The sequence below is a fragment of the Perognathus longimembris genome, chromosome 7 (assembly GCF_023159225.1).
Source record: "Perognathus longimembris pacificus isolate PPM17 chromosome 7, ASM2315922v1, whole genome shotgun sequence".
NCBI lineage: Eukaryota > Metazoa > Chordata > Mammalia > Rodentia > Heteromyidae > Perognathus > Perognathus longimembris.
The window spans coordinates 10,967,426-10,986,156 of record NC_063167.1 but is presented as its reverse complement, the minus strand read 5'-3'; the positions used below and the strand labels follow the sequence as shown (position 1 = coordinate 10,986,156).

Genomic DNA, 18,731 nt, shown 5'->3' with positions numbered 1-18,731 from the left:
CTCCACAGTACAGGGGGCAAAAGAACCGCGCGTAGAAGTCTGCCACACAGTCCCTGGTGTATCAGACCCTCAGCAGGGCTGGTGACGGCAATAAGAGACAACGAGACAAGCCGGGCACCGGTGGCTCACAACTGTAGTCCTAGCTACTCTGGAAGCTGAGATCTTCAGATCTCGGCCCAAAGCCTGCCTGGGAAGAAAAGTTCATGAGACTCCAATTAACCACCAAAAAGCTGGAAGCTGAGCTGTGGCTCAAGTGGTGGAGCACCAGCCGTGAATGGGGGAAAAAAAAAAAGCTAAGACACAATATCCAAGCCCTTAGTTCAAGCTCTGGTATGGTATGTGTGTACATATTAGTGCACAAGCATGTGCGTGCGCACACACACACACACACACACACACACACACCCCGGCCCAATGAACTTGGAAGAATGCTCACTCAAGGCACGTGACTAAATAAAAGGCTCGGAACTGAATCCCAGTTCTAGCTGCTTGTATTTGCTGTACGCAGCCTGGCAGGCCTTTCCTCTCTCTGGGTCTCCATTTCACTGGACCAATGGCTCTCAGCTGGAGCGACCATCAGATGACCTGAGCAGATGACCCAAAGCCCCTGATTTCAGAGGGCCCCAACCCAGAAAAGAGCCTGAGCTTTCAGTGTTGCAAAAGGACCTGTGCAGCTCCAGGACAGGGGTCTTTCTATCTCCCTCCTTCTGGAACCATCCTAGAAGACCCTCCCAATACAGCCAGGTTCCCCAGGGAAGCACAGAGCCGGCGGCTGCCGCCCCTCCCCCCCCCATCACCCAGCAAGCTGGGCCGACACTCAGAAGGCAGACATCAGTGTGGAGACCGGCCAGCCCTGTCAGGTTTTTTTTTTTTTTTTTTCCAAGAGACTGACCAGCCACGGAGAAAGTTTGCTAATCAGGGGAATGGAAGGGGAGGAGAGTCACTTGTCACCAGATAAGCAATATCACCTTATCTCTGAAGACCAATAAGGGTGGCCCGGGGCTCTAATTCTACGCGTAGTAAACAGAGCTGCCCCTCTCCCTCCCTCTGAGCTGCCTCGGATGTCCAGGTCCCTACCCCTCTCCCCGGAGACTGCGCAAGCCCAGCCACAGGGAAACAAGGCTGGCTTCTCTTTCTCCTTCTCCATGGCATACCTGCCCACCAGACGCTCAGACCTCTGAGGAATGCGCTTCCAAAAGCATCTGCCCAGAGCTGCAAGTCTCCACCCAACCCAGTTGGCAACCCACGCAGCTGAGCCTGCAAAGGCACCAAGGCCAGACAGACAGACTAGAGGTGCATCCAGAAGGACTGGGCAGGCCGTGCTTAAGGACAGGGCCTCGGCGTGGGCCAGGGGCTGGAGGATCTGGGTTCCACTCCCAGCCCCTGTGTGGACTGTTTCCCCCTGGGGGTGAAGAGGAATTTCCAGGGATGGTGGATGGATAGATGGATGGGTGGATGGATCTTTTCCAGAACCATCTATCAAGTCTAAGACCCCAGAAGGTTCTCGGGGTGCTCCGAGTATGGGTGGTAGTAGAGATGCTGGCTGGAGCCATAGTCTCCGCACCCCACGACTGAGGATTCGGAGTTCATGGTGCCTTGTCCACCCCACCCCACCCCCCGGTGGAACTGGCCTTCGACACATGCGCCACAGCAAACACAAAGGATTTCATTTCACCGGTGCCCTGTCCACCAGCTCCGTCCTCTAGAGCTCAGACGGCAGCGGAGGGCACCTTTCAGGACCCCAGCCTGGAAAGAAGGGCCGAGGTCTCTGGAATGGAACGACCATTGAACGACCATTGTCCACACCCCCAGGGTCGGGGGGGGGGGGGCGTCCGGTGCGGAGCAGAGGGTGGGAACACTCAATTTGCCAACTCCCTCACTCATCCTGGGTGCGACAGCCCCTCCCCACCTCTCCCTCTCCGGGGTGGAGGGGGGAGCGGGGGTCACCACACCTTCCAGAATCTTCCTTGCTAACATCCCTCCAGGGTTTCTCACTGCTGTTGGAATAAAGTCCTAACTCCTTATCACTTCTCTTTGATAAGCCTCCCACCTTGACCCTGGGAAAGGCGGGGGGGGGGGGGGGGGCCTTCTCCCCAGCATGGTGCCCCCAAACTATGACTTCCCAACAGCTGTGGGCTGAGAGGGCCATGAGCCAGAAGGATGGTACCGGGCCGGCCAGCCATATACAGACACGTGCAACCCCTCTCAAGTGATGGGGGGGCAGGGAGTCACCAGGGGTGGGGGAGGGGGGTCCGGGTCACAGAGTCACAGAGCCCCTCCTCCCTCCGCCCCCCCCCCCCCCGTCTGCCTCCTTTATGTAGGAAGGGTACATTTAGCGTTTTGGGTCACCAGATAATATCCACCCCACCCTCCCACCCAGCCGGCCACCAGGGGTGGGAGACCCCTCCACATATCCTGCTGACCACAGATCAGTGGCCAGCGGGCCACAGCTGAGGTGATTTTTGGAAGCCTCTGTCACCGACTTCCTGCGCTCACAAAGGAGGGAGACCAGCAGCGAGCGGGGCGCCCCCTCCTTCCCTCTGATTGTCCCCGCTCCCGGAGGGGAGGTGGGTGGAGAGTGACAGGCCGGCTCCCCACCCCCCTCTCTCCGGGCTGGCTGGGGCTGGGGGTGGGGGGGGTGGGGGGGGAGGATGGCAGCTGACCCAACCCCAGCTCCAGCGGCCAGCCCTCCGTCACCGCCCCGGGCTCGGGAACCGGGGGTTTTGTTGTGGGTTTTGTGCAGCCGTTTTGTCCCGGCCCCCGCCCCTCGGCGGCCCCCGGCGCGCGGCTCTTGACTTCATCCACTAAGTCAATAGCCGGGCGCGGGGCGGCCCGCTCCCCCCGCACCGCCCCCCCCCACCCGGTTTTCTTCTCGGGATAATGGGGGCTCTTTGTGGCCTAATCAGCCTCCTGAGGGGCCGGGAGGCCGGGAGCGTTTCCCCCCAGGCCCGGCGGCTGGAAATGAAAGCTGGATTAGGCCGTGCCACCAGGCATTCGCCCTTCAAAGCGCCTTTCGGGGGTTTGGTTACTTTATTTCTAAAGTTGTTTGTATTTCTAAAGTGGCCATTGAGGGCCCAGCGAGGCTGGAGGAGGAGTGGGGGGGGGGGGGAGAGCTCCCAGCCGCCTTCCCGCCCTCACAACCCCCTTTCCAGACAGGGGAAACTGAGGCTCGGGGTCCTGGAAGTCCTCCCTCCAGGTGGCCATCACTCCCAGACTCCAACCACCTTTTCCGTTTTGGGGGGGGTGGGGGGGCATGAAGAAGCTTCTGCCCTCTCCCTCCTAGCGGTCACTGCCCCAGGGAGCTTCGGGGCCACTCCTGGGTGTCGCCTGAAGGGATTGGGGGGGGGGGTGGCGATGGGGATGTTCTGAGTGAAGGCATTTGTACCTTCTGGAGAGGGAGCTTTAGCTCTGTTTAAAAAGAAAGCTCCGGGGCCTCTTTTCTTCGGGGTCCCCTCTGAGCATCTCTAACAAACCCCACGAATGTGGGTGTTGAGCGGTCGTTCCGGATCGCCTCTGTGGTTTGCTGACGCGGGGAGGGTGGGCATTTTGAATGTTGGCATTGGGTGCCGCAGGAGGGAGGAAAGAGGAAGGGAAGGTACAAACCCGCCCGAAAAGGCTTCCTTCTGGAAGGTCTATTCCTCTCTCTCTCTCTCTCTCTCTCTCTCTCTCTCTCTCTCTCTCTCTCTCTCTCTCATCTCCCCCCCCCCCTCGGACCATAGAGGAACTTTAGTGGGGGGAGGGGGGGAGCTGGGATTTGGAACTGTTTCTTCAGACTTCCCAAACTGTTGCAGGTAATGGGAGAGAGCTTCCAAGATGACTTTCAGCCCAGATAAACCCAGTGTGGACTTCCAGACAAGTCTGAGCCCAGACCCACGACTAGTCCCACGTGAATCTATTCACGGGCACCTCACCCTCCCCCCCCCAGAACAGCTTCCCAGCTTCTCCCACCCCATGAAGATCTGGGGTCTGAATTCGAACTCACAACCCTGTTCGTCCATCTCCACCTGTCTCCCCTGCCCACCCCCCCACCCCCCACCGAGGCCTGGGACCCTGGAAAAGGCCAGGCGAGCACAGCCCTCCATGGGTCTATTGGGATGGGGGGTGCCATGGAAAGGATCCCAGAAAAGTTGGGGGTGCAGTTTCCCCCCCCTAAGATCACTTCTCCAGCCTGCTGCCCCACCCCTTTTTTCTGTCCGAGCTGGGCCCCTTTGATCTCCAGTCTTTTGGTGTTGTCAGACAAAGAGCCCACTGAAGGCGTGAGGCTCCAGAGCCCCTCTCAGCCCAGCCGCTCCTCTCCTCCTCCCTCCCTCCCTCCCTCCCTCCCTCTTCCTCCACCTCCACGCCAACCCCTGTGCAGCCGGCAGCAGCCACAGTGGCCTGGGTCTCCAGAGGTCAGCTGGGGGCTTCCTACCAAATTGAGCCCGGCCTCAAAACACACCCTGCTGGGTACTTACACATAGACCTGCACACACACACACACACACACACACACACACACACACACACAGCCACAGACCCAACCGGAGGCACAGATACGTCTTGTTTATTCCGGTGGTTATTTTCTGTCTCTGCCCCTAGGCTCCCAACTTCATCCTGAGTCTCAACTATTCCTCGGCCTTCCCGCCAACATGTCTGGCCACCTAGCATGTGCTCAATAAAACTGTACCACGTGGATGAAGAAATCCACACAGGTTTATCATCCCCAGAGGAGTTCCCCCCCCCCTTTTTTTTTGGTGTGGTGCAGACAAAAGGGGTACACAGCCTCCTGTGCTTCTCCGGGCCTATAGTACTCCCAGAGGACCCTTCCCATCAGAAGCAGCACCCTCCTATTCCCTCCTTCCTCAGGAACCCAGGCCTCCCCGCCAATACACTACAGAGACCAAGCAATGCAGGGGATGTGGGGTTCTAGAAGCTCAGGGACCCCCTTTATAATATATGCACAAGTCTGCCTCTACCCCAGGTGTATGTGTGCGGACTGGGTTGGGAGGTCCTTTTAATGTTTTACCTGACTCTAAAATGAGTCCAGGATACACACACACACACACACACACACACACACACACACACACACACACACACCCTCTCCAGAACACCAAAGGATCGAAGCACCCGCGTTCCTCCGATTCTCTTGCTTGCTCAAGGGGAGAAACTGAGGCTCAGGCAGGTGGGCTGAATAGGGGGATCCTGGGTCCTCATCCACCCATCCAGGGGAGGAAAACAAGGAATATGCACCCATGGGGAGGGGGGGTCAAGGGTAGAACTGGACCTGCAGCTCTAAGAAACCTTCCTTTAGTCACACCAAGTCTAGGAGGGCGCGTGCGCGTGTGTGTGCGTGTGAGTGTGTGTGTGTGCGCGTGTGAGTGTGTGTGTGTGTGTGTGTGTGTGTGTGTTGGCCCGCACTCAGTTCCTTCTCAAAGGTCACCACTTCTAGAAGCCCGGCTTGTTAAACCGGATGGGGCGACGCGCCGGGTGCCCAGCAGATCCCGGCTGACGCGCGTAGCGAGGGGTCGGGTGGCCCGTGAGCGACGCCCGCTCCGGTGCCGGGCACGCGGGGCCCGGCTCCCGCCTCGCGTGAGCCTCGCCCCGGCCCCTCCGGGGGCCCTGATCATTCGTCTCTAATTAAGCAGCGGATAGGCGGGCCACGCTGTAATATGATAAGTGCCTTTGTGCCCGTGTCACCGAAAGCGCTGCGGAGACGCCACGGGGCCGGGGATCAAAAGGGTGTCGGTGGCTTCCCGGCTCCCCCCCCACCCCGCCGATCGGATCCGCCCCGAGCTCTTTCCCGGGGCTCTGCGCTACTTGCCCGGCCTCCCGGGGCTGGGTCCCGGGGCCCCCCCGCACGGCCCTGGCGTGGCGACGGTGCCTTTGTCTTTCGCCCGGCCACCCCGCCCCTCCCGTGCCCCTCGGAGCCTGTCCTGCACGCCACTGAAACCTCTCCTCCCACCCCCCTGGTCGCTGGCTCTGTGGTGCCCCCACCCCCACCCCCATCTGTACCCCTCAGGCCCAACAAACTCCCCAAAGCCCTGGCCACCGAGCCCGGGAGCAGCCCCTTGGCTGCCCTGCGGACTCAGAAACCCGCCAACTCCTGGCACGGACCTGAAGAGCCTCGTGGGGTCTCCTGGACCCCTCAGAGTAACCCTCAGCTCGGCTGCCCGCACCGGGGGCCGGGCACACCCACCCCAGTCTCCTGGGACCCCTCCCTTTCCAGAATCGGATGGGGGACACACACCTTCCCCCTCGGCCCCAACAGCAGATGCGTTTCCTTCTCCCCGGGGTCTGGAGTTCCCTCCACAGCCGCCCCCCCCCCCCGCCCCCGCCTTCACATCCGTTTCCCCACACCCCTGCCTTTGGCCCCCACCTCCCCTTTGCCCTCGACCCCTTCTCTTCCTGCTCCAGGCCCCTCTCTTTCACAGGCTAGGGGTCCCCCTCCCCTCTCAGGGCTAGCCTCTCCCCTACCCTACTTTGTTTGAAGTTTTAGAGAGATCGATCTGCTAAAGGCGCGGTTTCCCCTGTAGGTCACCGTTCTGCCTTGATTCGATTTGGGAAGGCCAGCTCCCCTCCCCTCCCTCTGCCCGCCCGCCCGCCCCCAGTGGGGCTTAGCCTCCCCCCCCACCCCCACCCCCGCCAAGTGGGTCAGAAAGCGCTGACCCCACATCCACCTTTCCACTTGTCTAGCCAGAGTCGGGAGGGGAAGAGGAAAGGTCTAGAACAGCAAGAACTTTAAGAGGGCACCCAGTCTCCCCATGGCCACTCACCCCAGCTTCCAAGGAGTTTCCTAATTACCCCCATTAGTCAGCAGTGGGAGGGAAAGTTAGTCTTCTGGAATTCCTGGAATGTGCCCCCCCACCCTGGTCCTGGCCTTCAAGGCCCCGGGACTCAAAGAGCCACCCCCCCCCCCCAACTCTCTGTACTGGAACCCTTCTTGCTCAGAAATCCCTTTTCTGAGGAGTTGTGTCTGCTCTTGGATCAGAATCTTGGACCGGAGGCAGGGACCTAATACATTTCGTGCTATTATCATAGTCCTCCCCCCCACCCCGCTACCTTGGTGTATCATGATTTAAAAAAATAATAATAATGGAAAATAGAAACTCCGAAAAGGTAACCGGGAAGCAAAGCTCATTTGCTCAGCCCCTCTCTATATAGAAATAGATGTTTTCTGTACTATTATTTATATATAATATAATGTGTGAAGACCATCATTTTCAGAAAGATATTTTTTTAATAAAAAAGCCCCCAATAATCACCTTACTGCTTTAAGGCTACTGTTATATGTGCTTTTAAATCCTCCCATGTAAATTCCACTGAAAATTTGGAAAGCCATGGCAGGGGAGGGGGCTCGGGTGGGGGAGGTTAATCCGGGTTTAACGCTGGGATGCAGTCTTGGGGACCCGGGTCGCGCCGATCGCCTTATCTCCATCCAACATTTGAAACGCCCATATTTTACCCAGCCAAATAGCTCGGAGAGCCGGCGTAGATGGCTGTCTTGGTCGCGCCTCAGGAAAATGTGTTATTAATATCTAAATAACTTCCCAGTACTGTCTGGTAAATCTCCCCTCCACCATTTCAAATGATGAATTCGTTTGAAGTCTTCCCCTAGCCTCATTCTTCAATGTCTCTCCTCTCTCTCTTCTCTCTTCTTCTTAGCCAGGCTTATTTCAAACTGGTAAATATCTAATTCCCTTAACTGCTGTGCCATGCACACGAGCCTTTCAGGTACCAACGCCTAGAAACAGCCGGTGCGTGGCGGGGCTGCACCCCGAGGCAAACGCCAAGCCCTTGCGTGGGGGTGCGGGGAGGGGGGGGTCCACTAGCCGCCGGCCCCCACCCGGCCGTCTGGAGGCTGGCTCTGCCTCCCACCCTCAACACCACAGCTCAGCTCCTTTTCCTGGCGTGTTCCCCCCCCCCATCTCCTCATCCCCCACGAAATCCGTGGTACCCCGATCCTACAGCTCTACGGTGCACTCCTGGGCTCCCCATTTCCACCCTGCCTCCCCGCCCCCTCCTTCTCCAAGGGCGGGATAATTAGGCTGCGTGAATGAGGGTGCAAGCGGTTCTCCCTTGTTTCGAGTTTGTTTTCTAAATGTCTTCTATTAGATTACGCCCGTTCATTCCCCCTCCAACCTTATCTCCTTCTGTCTCTTCTCCCCCCGGCCCGTCACACTCGATTTAGGCACGAGTTTATCTGGCAAACAGTTTGCCGACTTTTATTTACCGCGGGTTCTGGGGCTGCACGCGCGGAGCGCCAGCGCCAGTGTTTGCTTTTGTTAATAGTTATCTTCTTCTTGTTCTTTAGTCCCTGCTTCCTCCGCCCCCCTCTTGACTTGGGTTGAGGGGGTGGGAATAAAGAGAAAAAAAAAGGGGGGGGTCTTGTCAGCCCCGTGTGGACTCACCACCCCCCCTCCGCTGGGGGTCTCCCCCCCTCACTCTACCCATTCCCCATCATCGCCTCGCCCCTGCCCCCCTCCCTCTCTCGCCCTTTCCCTCCCTCCCTCCCTCCCTCCCTCCCTCTCTCACTCTGGTCTCTGAATATCCACCGCCCAGAGCTGCCTAAAGCCGGGGGACTTGCCTACCCACCCCCCCCATCTTCCTCCAAGCCCCCATTATGCGAAGCTGATCCTACTCGGAACAGCCTCAAATCCCGCCTGGGCTCTGTTTGATTAGATTGCCAACCCGGGGTAATCCTTTGATTTGGTGGAGTGTCAATTACCTTTCTCTAAACACACATTTACAGAACCGGCGAACTTGTTGGTTTAAATCAATGCAGATCGCTCGTGATAAATGGACTATCTCCACGCCCTCCCTCGGCCCCTTCTCCCGAGCCCTCTCCCCCCCCTCCTTCCCTGCCCCTCCCGGCGCCCCCCCCTCACCTCACCAATAAACAAAGTCCCTTCCAGGTGTGAAGCCGACCGGGGAAGAAAAAAAGTGCGGGCTGAGGGGAGCCGGCCCCCCCCCTTCCCTATTCATTCGCTCCCCGGAGCCTAATTAAATTTGGCAGATCCTTGTACACACAATCAAAACAGCTTCCTCCGGTGTAGCAAACCACCGAAAACCGCATTAGCAGCCCTCACTACTGCCAAATTAAATTGTTTCCCACCTCCTTTTACAAGTGTCTAAAACCCGACACTTCGGGCTCTCTCCTGCTTTCCCTCCTTTCCACTCTACCCCGTAAGTGTACCGCCTTAGAAAAGAAATGAAGCGGGGAACGCAAAGAAAAACACTAGGACTGGAGCTTGTGTGAGGTCCCAGGTTCGAATCCCTCCCCTGACACACGCACAAAAAAAAGTTTATATGTGATTTCCTCCTCCTCCTCCCTCTCCAGGCCTTTCAGACCCAGAAGATCTGCGCGTTTTCCCCCCGGCTGGATTCCGACACACTCTGGTTTTACTGACATAGGAGACAGTTCCGCTCTTTCTCCTTTCCTCCTCTCTTGTAGCTTTTTTTTTTTCTGCACTATTCCATATGAATTGTAACTCACACAGTCCTAGATGCCGGCCCTTGTCCGATCTGGTCAGCGCCTACTTCAGCCTGAGCCACCGCGTCGGATGCCTGGGGCTTTGCAGTTCATGTTTGTCAGTTGCATGTCATGTATTATTAACCTTATTGTCTAAGTTAACTCCACCCTCGCCCACCCAGGCATAGCTTGACCCTCGCCAGTCCTACTAATTCCCTCAAGAACTAACTTTAGGCTCAGACTCTGGGAATTTTTTTTCCTCTCCTTTTTTTTTTTCCTTTCCTCCTCAGGTCCTTTCCCAGGTGGTTCCTGTGCCATCTCGCCTTGAATAGAAGGGAGTGAAGGGAAGAGGATTTAAATCCAGCAGGGCCCACAACCGTCCAGGTGAGCAGCCATCGGCCGGGAAACCCTTTCTCTCCCTCGGCATCGGTTGGAGAATTCTCACCAACCAACAATCCTCATAACAGCCTGAACAAGGATAAGAGGGGGTGGGGAGGGGGGGGGAAACCCACGGAACCGTCTCATGAATATCAGCCCAAGGGGAGCAGGAGTGAGCTGTTCAGAGATGAAAGTGCACAGAAATAAAAGCTCAATTTAATCTGCTTTAAAACCCTTCAACTTAACGTTTGTGCTTCAAACTCTCCGAGTGAGGACTGATTGCGGATAAATAGTTTCTTACCATGCCTGGAAGCTATTACAGCCCCCTCCAACACAGTTTCCCATTCAGCAGACCTAGTTTTCATTACTAGCTCTATAAGTCTTAACATTATTAAATGCCAGCGGACGATAGGGAGGAGAGAAGAAGAAGGGGAGAAAAAAACGGACTCAGGAGGGATCTCTCTTTAGCACTTAAAGAGGAGAGCTCTTAAACCCCGTCTTTGGCGGCTCCCCGCCACGAGAGGGGTAACCCCTGGAGAAAGCGTTTGTCAAAAGCCAAGAAACCAAAACAAAGTTGTAGGTGTGCCCCCCCCTTCTCCTGCTGCTCTGCCCCAGGGCGCCCCCCCCTCCAGCCTCTCCCAGCCCAGCTGAGCAGCTCCGGTGGAGGCTGGAAGGGCTTTGCACCTCTAACCTCTAACTTCATCACCCTGAGATTGACATGGTGGGGGGGGGCAGGGGATGGAGCCACATGTTCACGGGCAGGCCAGCGCTCAAACATTTGTCCACGCGTGGGCACACAGCTCCTTCTCCTTCAGAACCCCCAGTCTCCCCGTTTCCAGTCGCTCGCTGCGGCGAGGACAGCACGGGCGTGGGGGCGGGCGCGGGGGGGCTGTTCTGGATCCAAGCCTTCTGGGGGGGAATGAGCCTCACGGAGACACGCGGGCAAGCGCATCCGCGGCCGGCCAGCGTGCCAGGACAGCACCCCCCATACGGCCACGAGACTCTAACCTGAGGGTTGCGGGGGGGGGGGTCTCCACGCCAGGCCCCGCTGGCCCCAGGTCTTGGCATTTCTGCCCCTGCCCCCCGCGGCAGGCCAGCGCACCTGTCCGGCCGCCGCCCCTGTGGGTCCGCCGCGCTCCGGCTCTGCTTTAAGCCCCCGGGATCACTTGGAGTTTTCTGGTTCTCATGCAGAGAAAACCTCTCTCCAGCGAACCGGCTCCCTTTCTTTTCCTGGAGTCTGGAAGACCCCCCCCTCACCCCAAAATTCCCTTGTGTCAAAGAACTCCCACAAACCACATGCGCTTTCCCTTTCTCTTCCCCTTCGTCTTTTCTTTTTCTTTTCTCAAATGAAACTGACTGGCACGCGCGCGTCAACACACACACACACACACACACACACCAGCAGACATCCTCTGAAGTTCCTACACAAACCCAAACCTTCCCCTTCCCCTTGGGGTCACTCTCCCAGGAGTGGCGGGTGTATACTATTTATCTAGATAGCATCGCGTCCACACGCGCGCGCGCACGCGGTCGCTGCATTACAAATAAATAAATAAAGGCACCAATCTTCTACACGACTGAAATAAACATCACTCTCCCCTCACCCCCCCCCCCAGGGGTGCTGGAGCCCAGGGCCCAACTTGTCAAGCTAGGGGGCTACTGGGCAGTGCCAGAGGGGGCTGCCCCCTCCCACAGACCCCAGGCCCCTCGAGCAGGCCCCCCTCCGCACAGCAGGGTGCCTGCCCAGCTCCCTCCCTTTCTTCTCCGGCCGGCCTTTTGTCCCCCACGGGACTGAGGCTCCTCTCGGGGCCCTAGATGTCAATAGCTGTTCTTCCTAGCCGGGCGGTTCTGGCGGGCCGGGCGGGGGGGGGGGGGGGCAGCTGGGGAGGGGGAGGGGGTCCAGTCCGGTGGGACTGGGCGGTGGGGGGCTGGTCTCCCTCTCTCCCGGAGCTGAGTTGGGAAGCGGGCTTTGTCAGTGAAGTTCATCTTCAAGGTTAGAAAGATTGTCGCAGAAGCGGAGAAGAGATCGGGCCTCCCCGCCAGGCAGGGGCCGCCGCCGTGGGTGCGGCCTCCCTCGTGGCCTTAGGGACCTTTCTTTTCCCAGGTCACTTTGGCGTGTGTCAGGGGGGTGTGCTCCCATTTTTGCTTCTTCCCATGGGCCCCACTTACAAGTCTCAAGGGAACTCGGAGGAGAGGGGCGAGGGGGAGAAAAGGCTGTTCCTTCTCTCCCCGAAACTTCCCCACTGTCCAGAAACAAAAGCACAATCCCTTCCTGCGGGCTGAGGTGTGTGTGTGGGGGGGGGGGGTTCAACCCACCAAGCACAGGCCGGCGCGGGGCTCTTCCTGCAGCGGGTGGGGGGAGGTCGGATCTCCCCCTCTCCCCTGGCACCTGGGCATTTGGCCTCAGCATAGAGAGGAAGCACCCTCCTCCTGCCTCCACTCGCCCTGGCCTGGCGCTCCGGCTAATTTTTATTGATTCCAGCGCTCAGTCAACTGTCAGGCTAGGTTTCCAGGGACCGTTTAGAGAGCCCGCAGGTCTGGCGAACAAATTCATTTAGGGAGCCCGGCAGCTTCTCCCCCTTCTCACCCCCTGGCCCGAGTTTCCTATAAATAGTGGATCGACGCCGGCTCCGGAGGGACACACACACACACACACACACACACACACACACACAAAAGGTGGACCAGGCGTGCACTGGCAGCTGCAAATGGCCCCCACGGCGCAAAGTGGCCTGACGCGCTCCCCGCCTTTTGGGCGCAAAGTGGCCTGACGCGCTCCCCGCCTTTTGGTGCAATACCCAGCCCCAGCTGGGGGATGCGGGGAGCCGACGGTGCACCCCGGAGGCACCTGAAATGCTCCCCTCCGCCGCCTCCCCTGCGGTTGGGCGGCGGCGGGGCGTGAGCCCCAGCCCTGTGGGACAACGCCAGGCCCGGCCGAGGCCGCGAGGCCCGACACACGCTCCCCTACCTTTGTCGCCCAGGATGCCGTCGATGCTGTGCTTGGCTTTCTTCTCCCCGTCGTCCTCCTTCTTGTCCGGCGTCGTCCTCCTCTCTTTCTTCCCGAACTTGATTCTGAGCACGCGGCTAATCGAACTCACTAAACCTCAGAAATTCAAAGGCAAAGAACGGAGTATAAGTTGTTGGAGCGAGGAGGCCACGGTGGGCACCGGGGGGAGAGGGAGCAGGACCCTCCCCGTCCCCACGAGGGCTTCCCCACCCCACCCCCCCGGCATTAGCACCCACTGAAGTAGCCCACGTTTTTTTGGAAGCCTGGCCACACCGGGACCCTCTTACGACTGGGCCCAGGCACTCTGCCTAGTGCATTCCTACAGCCCTCCTTGCACACCCGTGTGCATTCCCACCCACTGCTGGGCCCCTCCAGGGTCACCCAGGCACCCCCCCACCCTGCCCAGCTCAGGTGTGCTTTCTCACCTGGCAGGCCTGGACGACGCTGGCGGTGGCCAGAGGGTGGAAACCGTGATTTTGAGAAGCCCGTGGGCATCGACTCTTAGGGTAGTTTGTTTTTTTTTTTTTTTCCTCTTTCTCTCTAGGCCACTTCTCCAAGAAAACCCATTGCCTGCCTTCTGGGTTAGCTTTGGCTTCCTTAGCCATCCGCCCTCCCTCCTTCCCTCCCTTCTCCCCTCTCTCTTCCTCCTCTTTTCCTTCCTTCTCCGTGTCTCTCCTTTCCTCTCCTTTCTCTTCTTCCTTGCCATCTTGCTTTCTGCTTGGATTTACCCCTACCTAGCTCTACGGTCTTTGTCTTTTTGTGTGTTTGCTTCTTTTTCTTTCCAAGTGTCTCCAACGGTTCCCCCTCCCCCCCACCCCCCCAGGCCCCACAGTGGGGAGGGGAAGCCCAGGCCAGCCCAGGGCCCAGTTCCCCCCCCAGGCCGGCGGCCCTGGCTCAGCTGCCTTCTCACCTGAAGGCACGGTGCTGCGGTCGCAGTGGCCGTCCTTCAGTAGCCGGTCCCGGATCTCCCAGCTGAACATTCCGGGTTCTCCCTCTTGTACTCCTCGATCTTTTTCTCCACGTCCGGGTCGCCACCTGCTTCAGAGGTGCAGGTGGGAGGGCACAAGGGATGGGAGTGGGGGTGGAATAGGTGGAGAAAGGAAGGGAGATACTTTTAATACCAACTTCTCAAGAACCCCTGAGCAGGCTGAGTCTGCTCACGGTTCCCCTCAGCCCCTTCCCAAGACTGGCTCTAGTCTTGCAATAAACCTGGCTCCCAGGATGGCAACTGGGGGTGGCGGGAGGAGAAGGGGGGGGAGATTATAAAATAACACCTGTGAGGACCCCTAGCTACCCCCCCCCAATCTCAGACGAATGTCTCCCCTAGTGTGGCATGGTAATTCCAGGTCGGAGCAGATGTGTGTGGACGGAATGGAGGTGGGGTCATCAGAAAACCTCAAAGAACAGGGATGCGTGCAATGGGGGTGGCACATCTGGAAAGCAGGGTCACCCGCCTGCTGTGCTCCCCACGGAGGCATCTAGAAAACCCAGTGCTGCTAGAGGCCACAGGATGCTGAAAGGGGACACGGACATGGTCCCCTGGCCAGGGAGGGCCAGCCTCTGGGCCTTGGCGGCCCAGACACTCACTCTGGGCTTGCTGCCGCCGATGGCCCCGGGCCGGATGGAGCCGGTCTCCTGGTAGCGGCAGAGATCTTGGAGACGCAGCCGTGGGAGACGCGAAGCTGGCGGGAGATGACGCAAGGCCGGATGCCGTGGTGGGCCATCTCCACGATCTTGTGACGGATGTGATTGGGCAGGGGGCGCCCGTTGATGAAGACCCCGCCGAGCTGATTGACCCGGCCTTGGCCAAGGGGGTGGACACTAGGGAAAGGAGGGAGAGACAAGGGCAGGTGAAGATGGGGAGGGGATACCGCAAGACCCCACCCTGTAGATCTCCAAGGTCCTCACATGGGGGGGGGGGACACCGTGGCAGCTCAGAGACCCAGAGACCATGTCCCGAGCTGTAGAAAGTCTTGGGGGGGGGGGAACAGGGAAAGGCATCGGGCGGATTTCAGGGTCCCCTTCCATATTGCCCTTGAACTCCTGGCAGGCCAGCAGGAAAAGCAAACACACCTGGACAGGGGTGAAGGTGGGGGTGGTATGTGTGTGCAAACGCCCCAAGAAAGGAAGGGAAGGGCTAAGGAGAAGGGCCAGAGTGATGGCCTGAGTGGCGTCTCGCAATTTCAGGCGCAATGGCTGTCTGTCCTCTAGGCTGCAGCTTGGGACACAGGCCAATAACCAGTCAGCTGGAGCCCATCCGTGGGTCCCACGCGACTACTGACTGACAGTCACAAGGGATCCATTTTATTTTATTGGTGGTTGCTCCGGGCTGCTTGAGTCTTCGTGTTTGCAGAATTTACGGCCTGTGCAGCAAGACTGTCCCCATCTGAAGCCGTGCCACTCGGGCCACAGCCCAGGGGCCGGTGACATCATTTGGTTGGAGCTGTCTCCTGGGACACCTGAGGGTCCCTTCGCTTCCAATCACTCTCCACGTGCGAATTCGTTTTGGGATGAATTTTTGGGGAGCGAGGGGACACGCTGTATTGTATCAGCGGTACCCTGGTTGATCTTAGAAATCTGTGAATGATTCCTACCAGCTCTGCTGAAACACAGGCCGGCTAGAGTCGCAGGATGGGTGAAAAAAATACAAGAGGCCCCTGGTGTGGGGCGGGGGAGAGAAGTAGGCTCCGTGCCTTAATGCAAAGTCTACACAATTTTCTCGCAGAAGGTTCGAGAGGGAAGGAGGGGGGCACCCGTTGCACTTAATCCAGCTTCTATCCCCCCCAATTTGGGGCCTGGCGGCAGCGGGAGAACTGTAAGATTAGACCGATTTCACAGCCACCCGGATGGAGGGAGCTGAAGGTATAATTGGAAGGGAGGAGGCGAGGACCGGCTGCGGCTGCGGAACGGTTCCTGCGGGCTGTCCCCCCCCCTCGTTCTCCGATCCCCCTTCTCCCCCCTTCTCTTTGTAAAAGTCGGTGTCTGAAGACACCCTCGGATTTATCAGAAATCGTGCGTCCCGGAGTCGGGAGTCACCCGGTCTCCGTGGCGGGCTATGCCATTAGCGCTGGAGAGCTCTCGAGCGCCCAACTTTATATTCAAGAGCCTCTTTAGCGACCAGCACTCGGCTCAACTCAGTATTCTGCGTCATGTTGGGCAAATATTGTTCTAATCCTCCGCGCGTCCTCGGCCGCCTGTTTTACTTGCATTGGCTGCGGGAGAGGCTCCTGCAAATCCCCGGCCGCGGCGCTCTCCCCGCCTGCGTGGCCGCTCGCGCGCACTTGATCACGGAGCCGCTCTCTTCGCCTCGCTCCAATTCAGGGACCCGGCGCCATCTCGCTGCCCAAGGGGGCCCCCTTCCTCCTCCTCCTCCTCCTCCTCCTCCTCCTCCTTCTCCCCAGCTCCGATCGCAGGCTGCCGGCTCGCCCAACCCCCCTCCCCGCCTGCTCCGAGCCCCTTCCCCACGGCACCAGGAATTGGGGGGGGGGTTCCTCCCGATTTCAAGAACCACCAAAATAAATAAATAAAAGCGAAGCGGCGCACGTTCCCAACTACTCTCTCGGAATCCTAGACTGCCGGGCCCCCCTCCCACTCCTCTCCCCAGAATCCGGCTGAGCCCGCGGCCACGGGCCCCGGCCTTTCCATTCGTTTAAAAAAAAAAAAAAAGAAAAGAGAACAAAACCTCTCGGGGCCCCGGGCCTGGGCCGGGCGCACCCCGCCCCGTCTCCCAGCCGGGAACGCGTCGGCGCGCGCGCGCTCCCTCCCTCCCGCCTGGGGCGGACGCGGCGGGAAGCCGGACGGTCGCGCTCCGAGGTCCGCGCGTTGCCCCGGGTGTGCTCGGCGCCCGACCCCCCTGAACGACCCGCCGCTCGGGCGTCTCTCCCGGGGGGACCGGCGGAGTTCGGAAGCCCGGGCGCAAAGTTTTGTTGGTTTTGGCGGAGGGCGGGAGGAGGAGAGAGGAGAAAATGGTTTGGCCCCCGAACGGCTGCCCACGAGTTCTCCGGCGGGCGGGCGGGCGGGCGGGCGGGGGAGACGCGGGGCGCGGGGAGCTGGCGCCGGGCGCGGCGGCCCCCAGCCCCGGCGTGGCTGCCTCACTCGCACCGAAGTAGCGCGCACCGCGGCTATTTTCGAAATAAAGGGATTTGGGAGCCAGCGCAAACCCGGGGTGAAAGATCCCCACCCCCTGCTCCCCCCAAAAGGTGCAGCCTGCAGCCGGCTCCCGGCGGAGGGGCCGGGCCGGATTCCACCCGACCGTGCCCGGGTCGGGGCGGCCAGATCTGCCATCCCGGGGATCCCCACCCCGCGGGCGGTTGCCGGTGACCCGAGAAGCCGTGGCCGCGGGACTGCGAACCCCACTTACGGACGGACGCCGTAGCCCCAGGAACTCGGATCCCAACGCAAAAGGGGGTCCGCTGGCTCCCGCCCGGCGTGGCCACCGTCCCCCCCCCCCCGTGTTGCCCGGGTTCCGTGCGGGGCGGAAGGGCGCGGCGGGGGCCGGGCCGGCTCTTACCTTCCAGCGGGAACCCCGTGCGGGGATAGTTCTGCCCCGGCGCCGGCCGGATCATCCTCGGAACCGCGCCGGGCAGGGCCGCCATCCTCGCGCGCACGCCGGGGACCCGGGGACGAATCCACAGTCGGCCAAGAGCGCGTTCCGTTCAGACGCTCCTGTGGGCCTGCTGCGATCTCGCGTTCCTCCTCCTCCTCCTCCCCCTCCTCCTCCCCTCCTCCTCCTCCTTCTCCTCCCTCCTCCTCCTCCTGTTTCTTTTTTCTTTAACCTCTCCCCCCTCCCCTCCACGCGCGCTCCCTCCGCCACCCCACCCTGGCCGGGCTGCAGGGGTGCGCGTCCAGAAGCTAGGGAGGGGGTGAGACGGGGTGGGGGCGGGGGTGGGGAGGGAGGGAGGGAAGGTGGCGACGGGGAAGTTCAAACAAACAAACACTCCAACCCCAAGTCCTTCTCAGCCCGCCACCGGGCTCCGCCACGAGTTGTGCGGGCTGACGACTGTGCCCTGCGGAGCTGGGCGCCTGGGCCGGGTGTTGGAGCGCGAGTGGGGATGGGGCGAGGACCCGGGGTGGGGTGGTGGGGGGCAGATAGATCGGGGGATCCACTCGCTCTCGCGCTCAGGGCCAAAGTTCCTGACTGACTGAGCTGACGGAGTGGATTTCTTGGGGGGGGGGGGCTGTCTTTATTTCTATATCCTCTCGCTCATGCTTCCTTCTCCTCCTCCCCCTCCTCCCCCTCTCCCTCCCCCTCTCCTCTCCCCCCCTCCACGCTCTTTTCTGCCCCTTGCTCTCCCACCCGGTCCCCGGTCCCCGGGAAGTCTAGCGGAGACTGCGCGCCTCCTCCTCGGGTTTCAGGCTGGAGAGCGGGCGACTGGGAGCAGCGGCAGGGTTGGGAAGAGAAGAGGAAAACACGAGGGTCATGAGTGATCAGCTGGGTAAGTTGGGTAAAAGTGTCCAACTACAGGAGGAGGAGGAAGAGGAGGAGAGGAGAAGGAGGAGGAGGAGGAGGAGGAGGAGGAGGAGGAGAGGAGGAGGAGGAGGAGGAGGAGGCAGACTCCAAGATCTGATAGGTTGAGACCTTTCCTTTATTCATGAGGAGGGCAGAGGAGGCCAGGATGGGAGGGAGAGGAGGGCCAATAACGAAATCACCAACGAATATTTTTGCCCTATTTTCTAATTCCCAACTCGACCTCGATTTTTGGTGTGTGTGTGGTGTAAGAGAGAGATACTTTGAAAACACACACACATACACACACACACCCCACAGAAGAAACAGACCCCAGGAAAGTGGGGACAACTTGTCCAAGTGTCTTCCTTTGATGAACAGGCAGATCTGCACACCGCGCGCGCGCGCGCACACACACACACACACTCGTGGCTCCAGGCTGCTGGCCG

General features: G+C 59.7%; 1 protein-coding gene across 1 annotated transcript in view; it reads right to left on the bottom strand.

The window, feature by feature from the left end:
* The window catches only part of Pax7 (paired box 7), an 87,051-nt gene extending 69,620 nt beyond the window's left edge, over positions 1 to 17,431 (bottom strand). Inside the window, 6 exon segments of the mRNA XM_048349828.1 lie at positions 12,798 to 12,926; positions 13,747 to 13,824; positions 13,827 to 13,871; positions 14,420 to 14,488; positions 14,491 to 14,657; positions 17,337 to 17,431. Of these exon segments, the coding sequence (XP_048205785.1) occupies positions 12,798 to 12,926; positions 13,747 to 13,824; positions 13,827 to 13,871; positions 14,420 to 14,488; positions 14,491 to 14,657; positions 17,337 to 17,431 (583 nt within the window).
* Between the last annotated feature and the right edge of the window lie 1,300 nt (positions 17,432 to 18,731).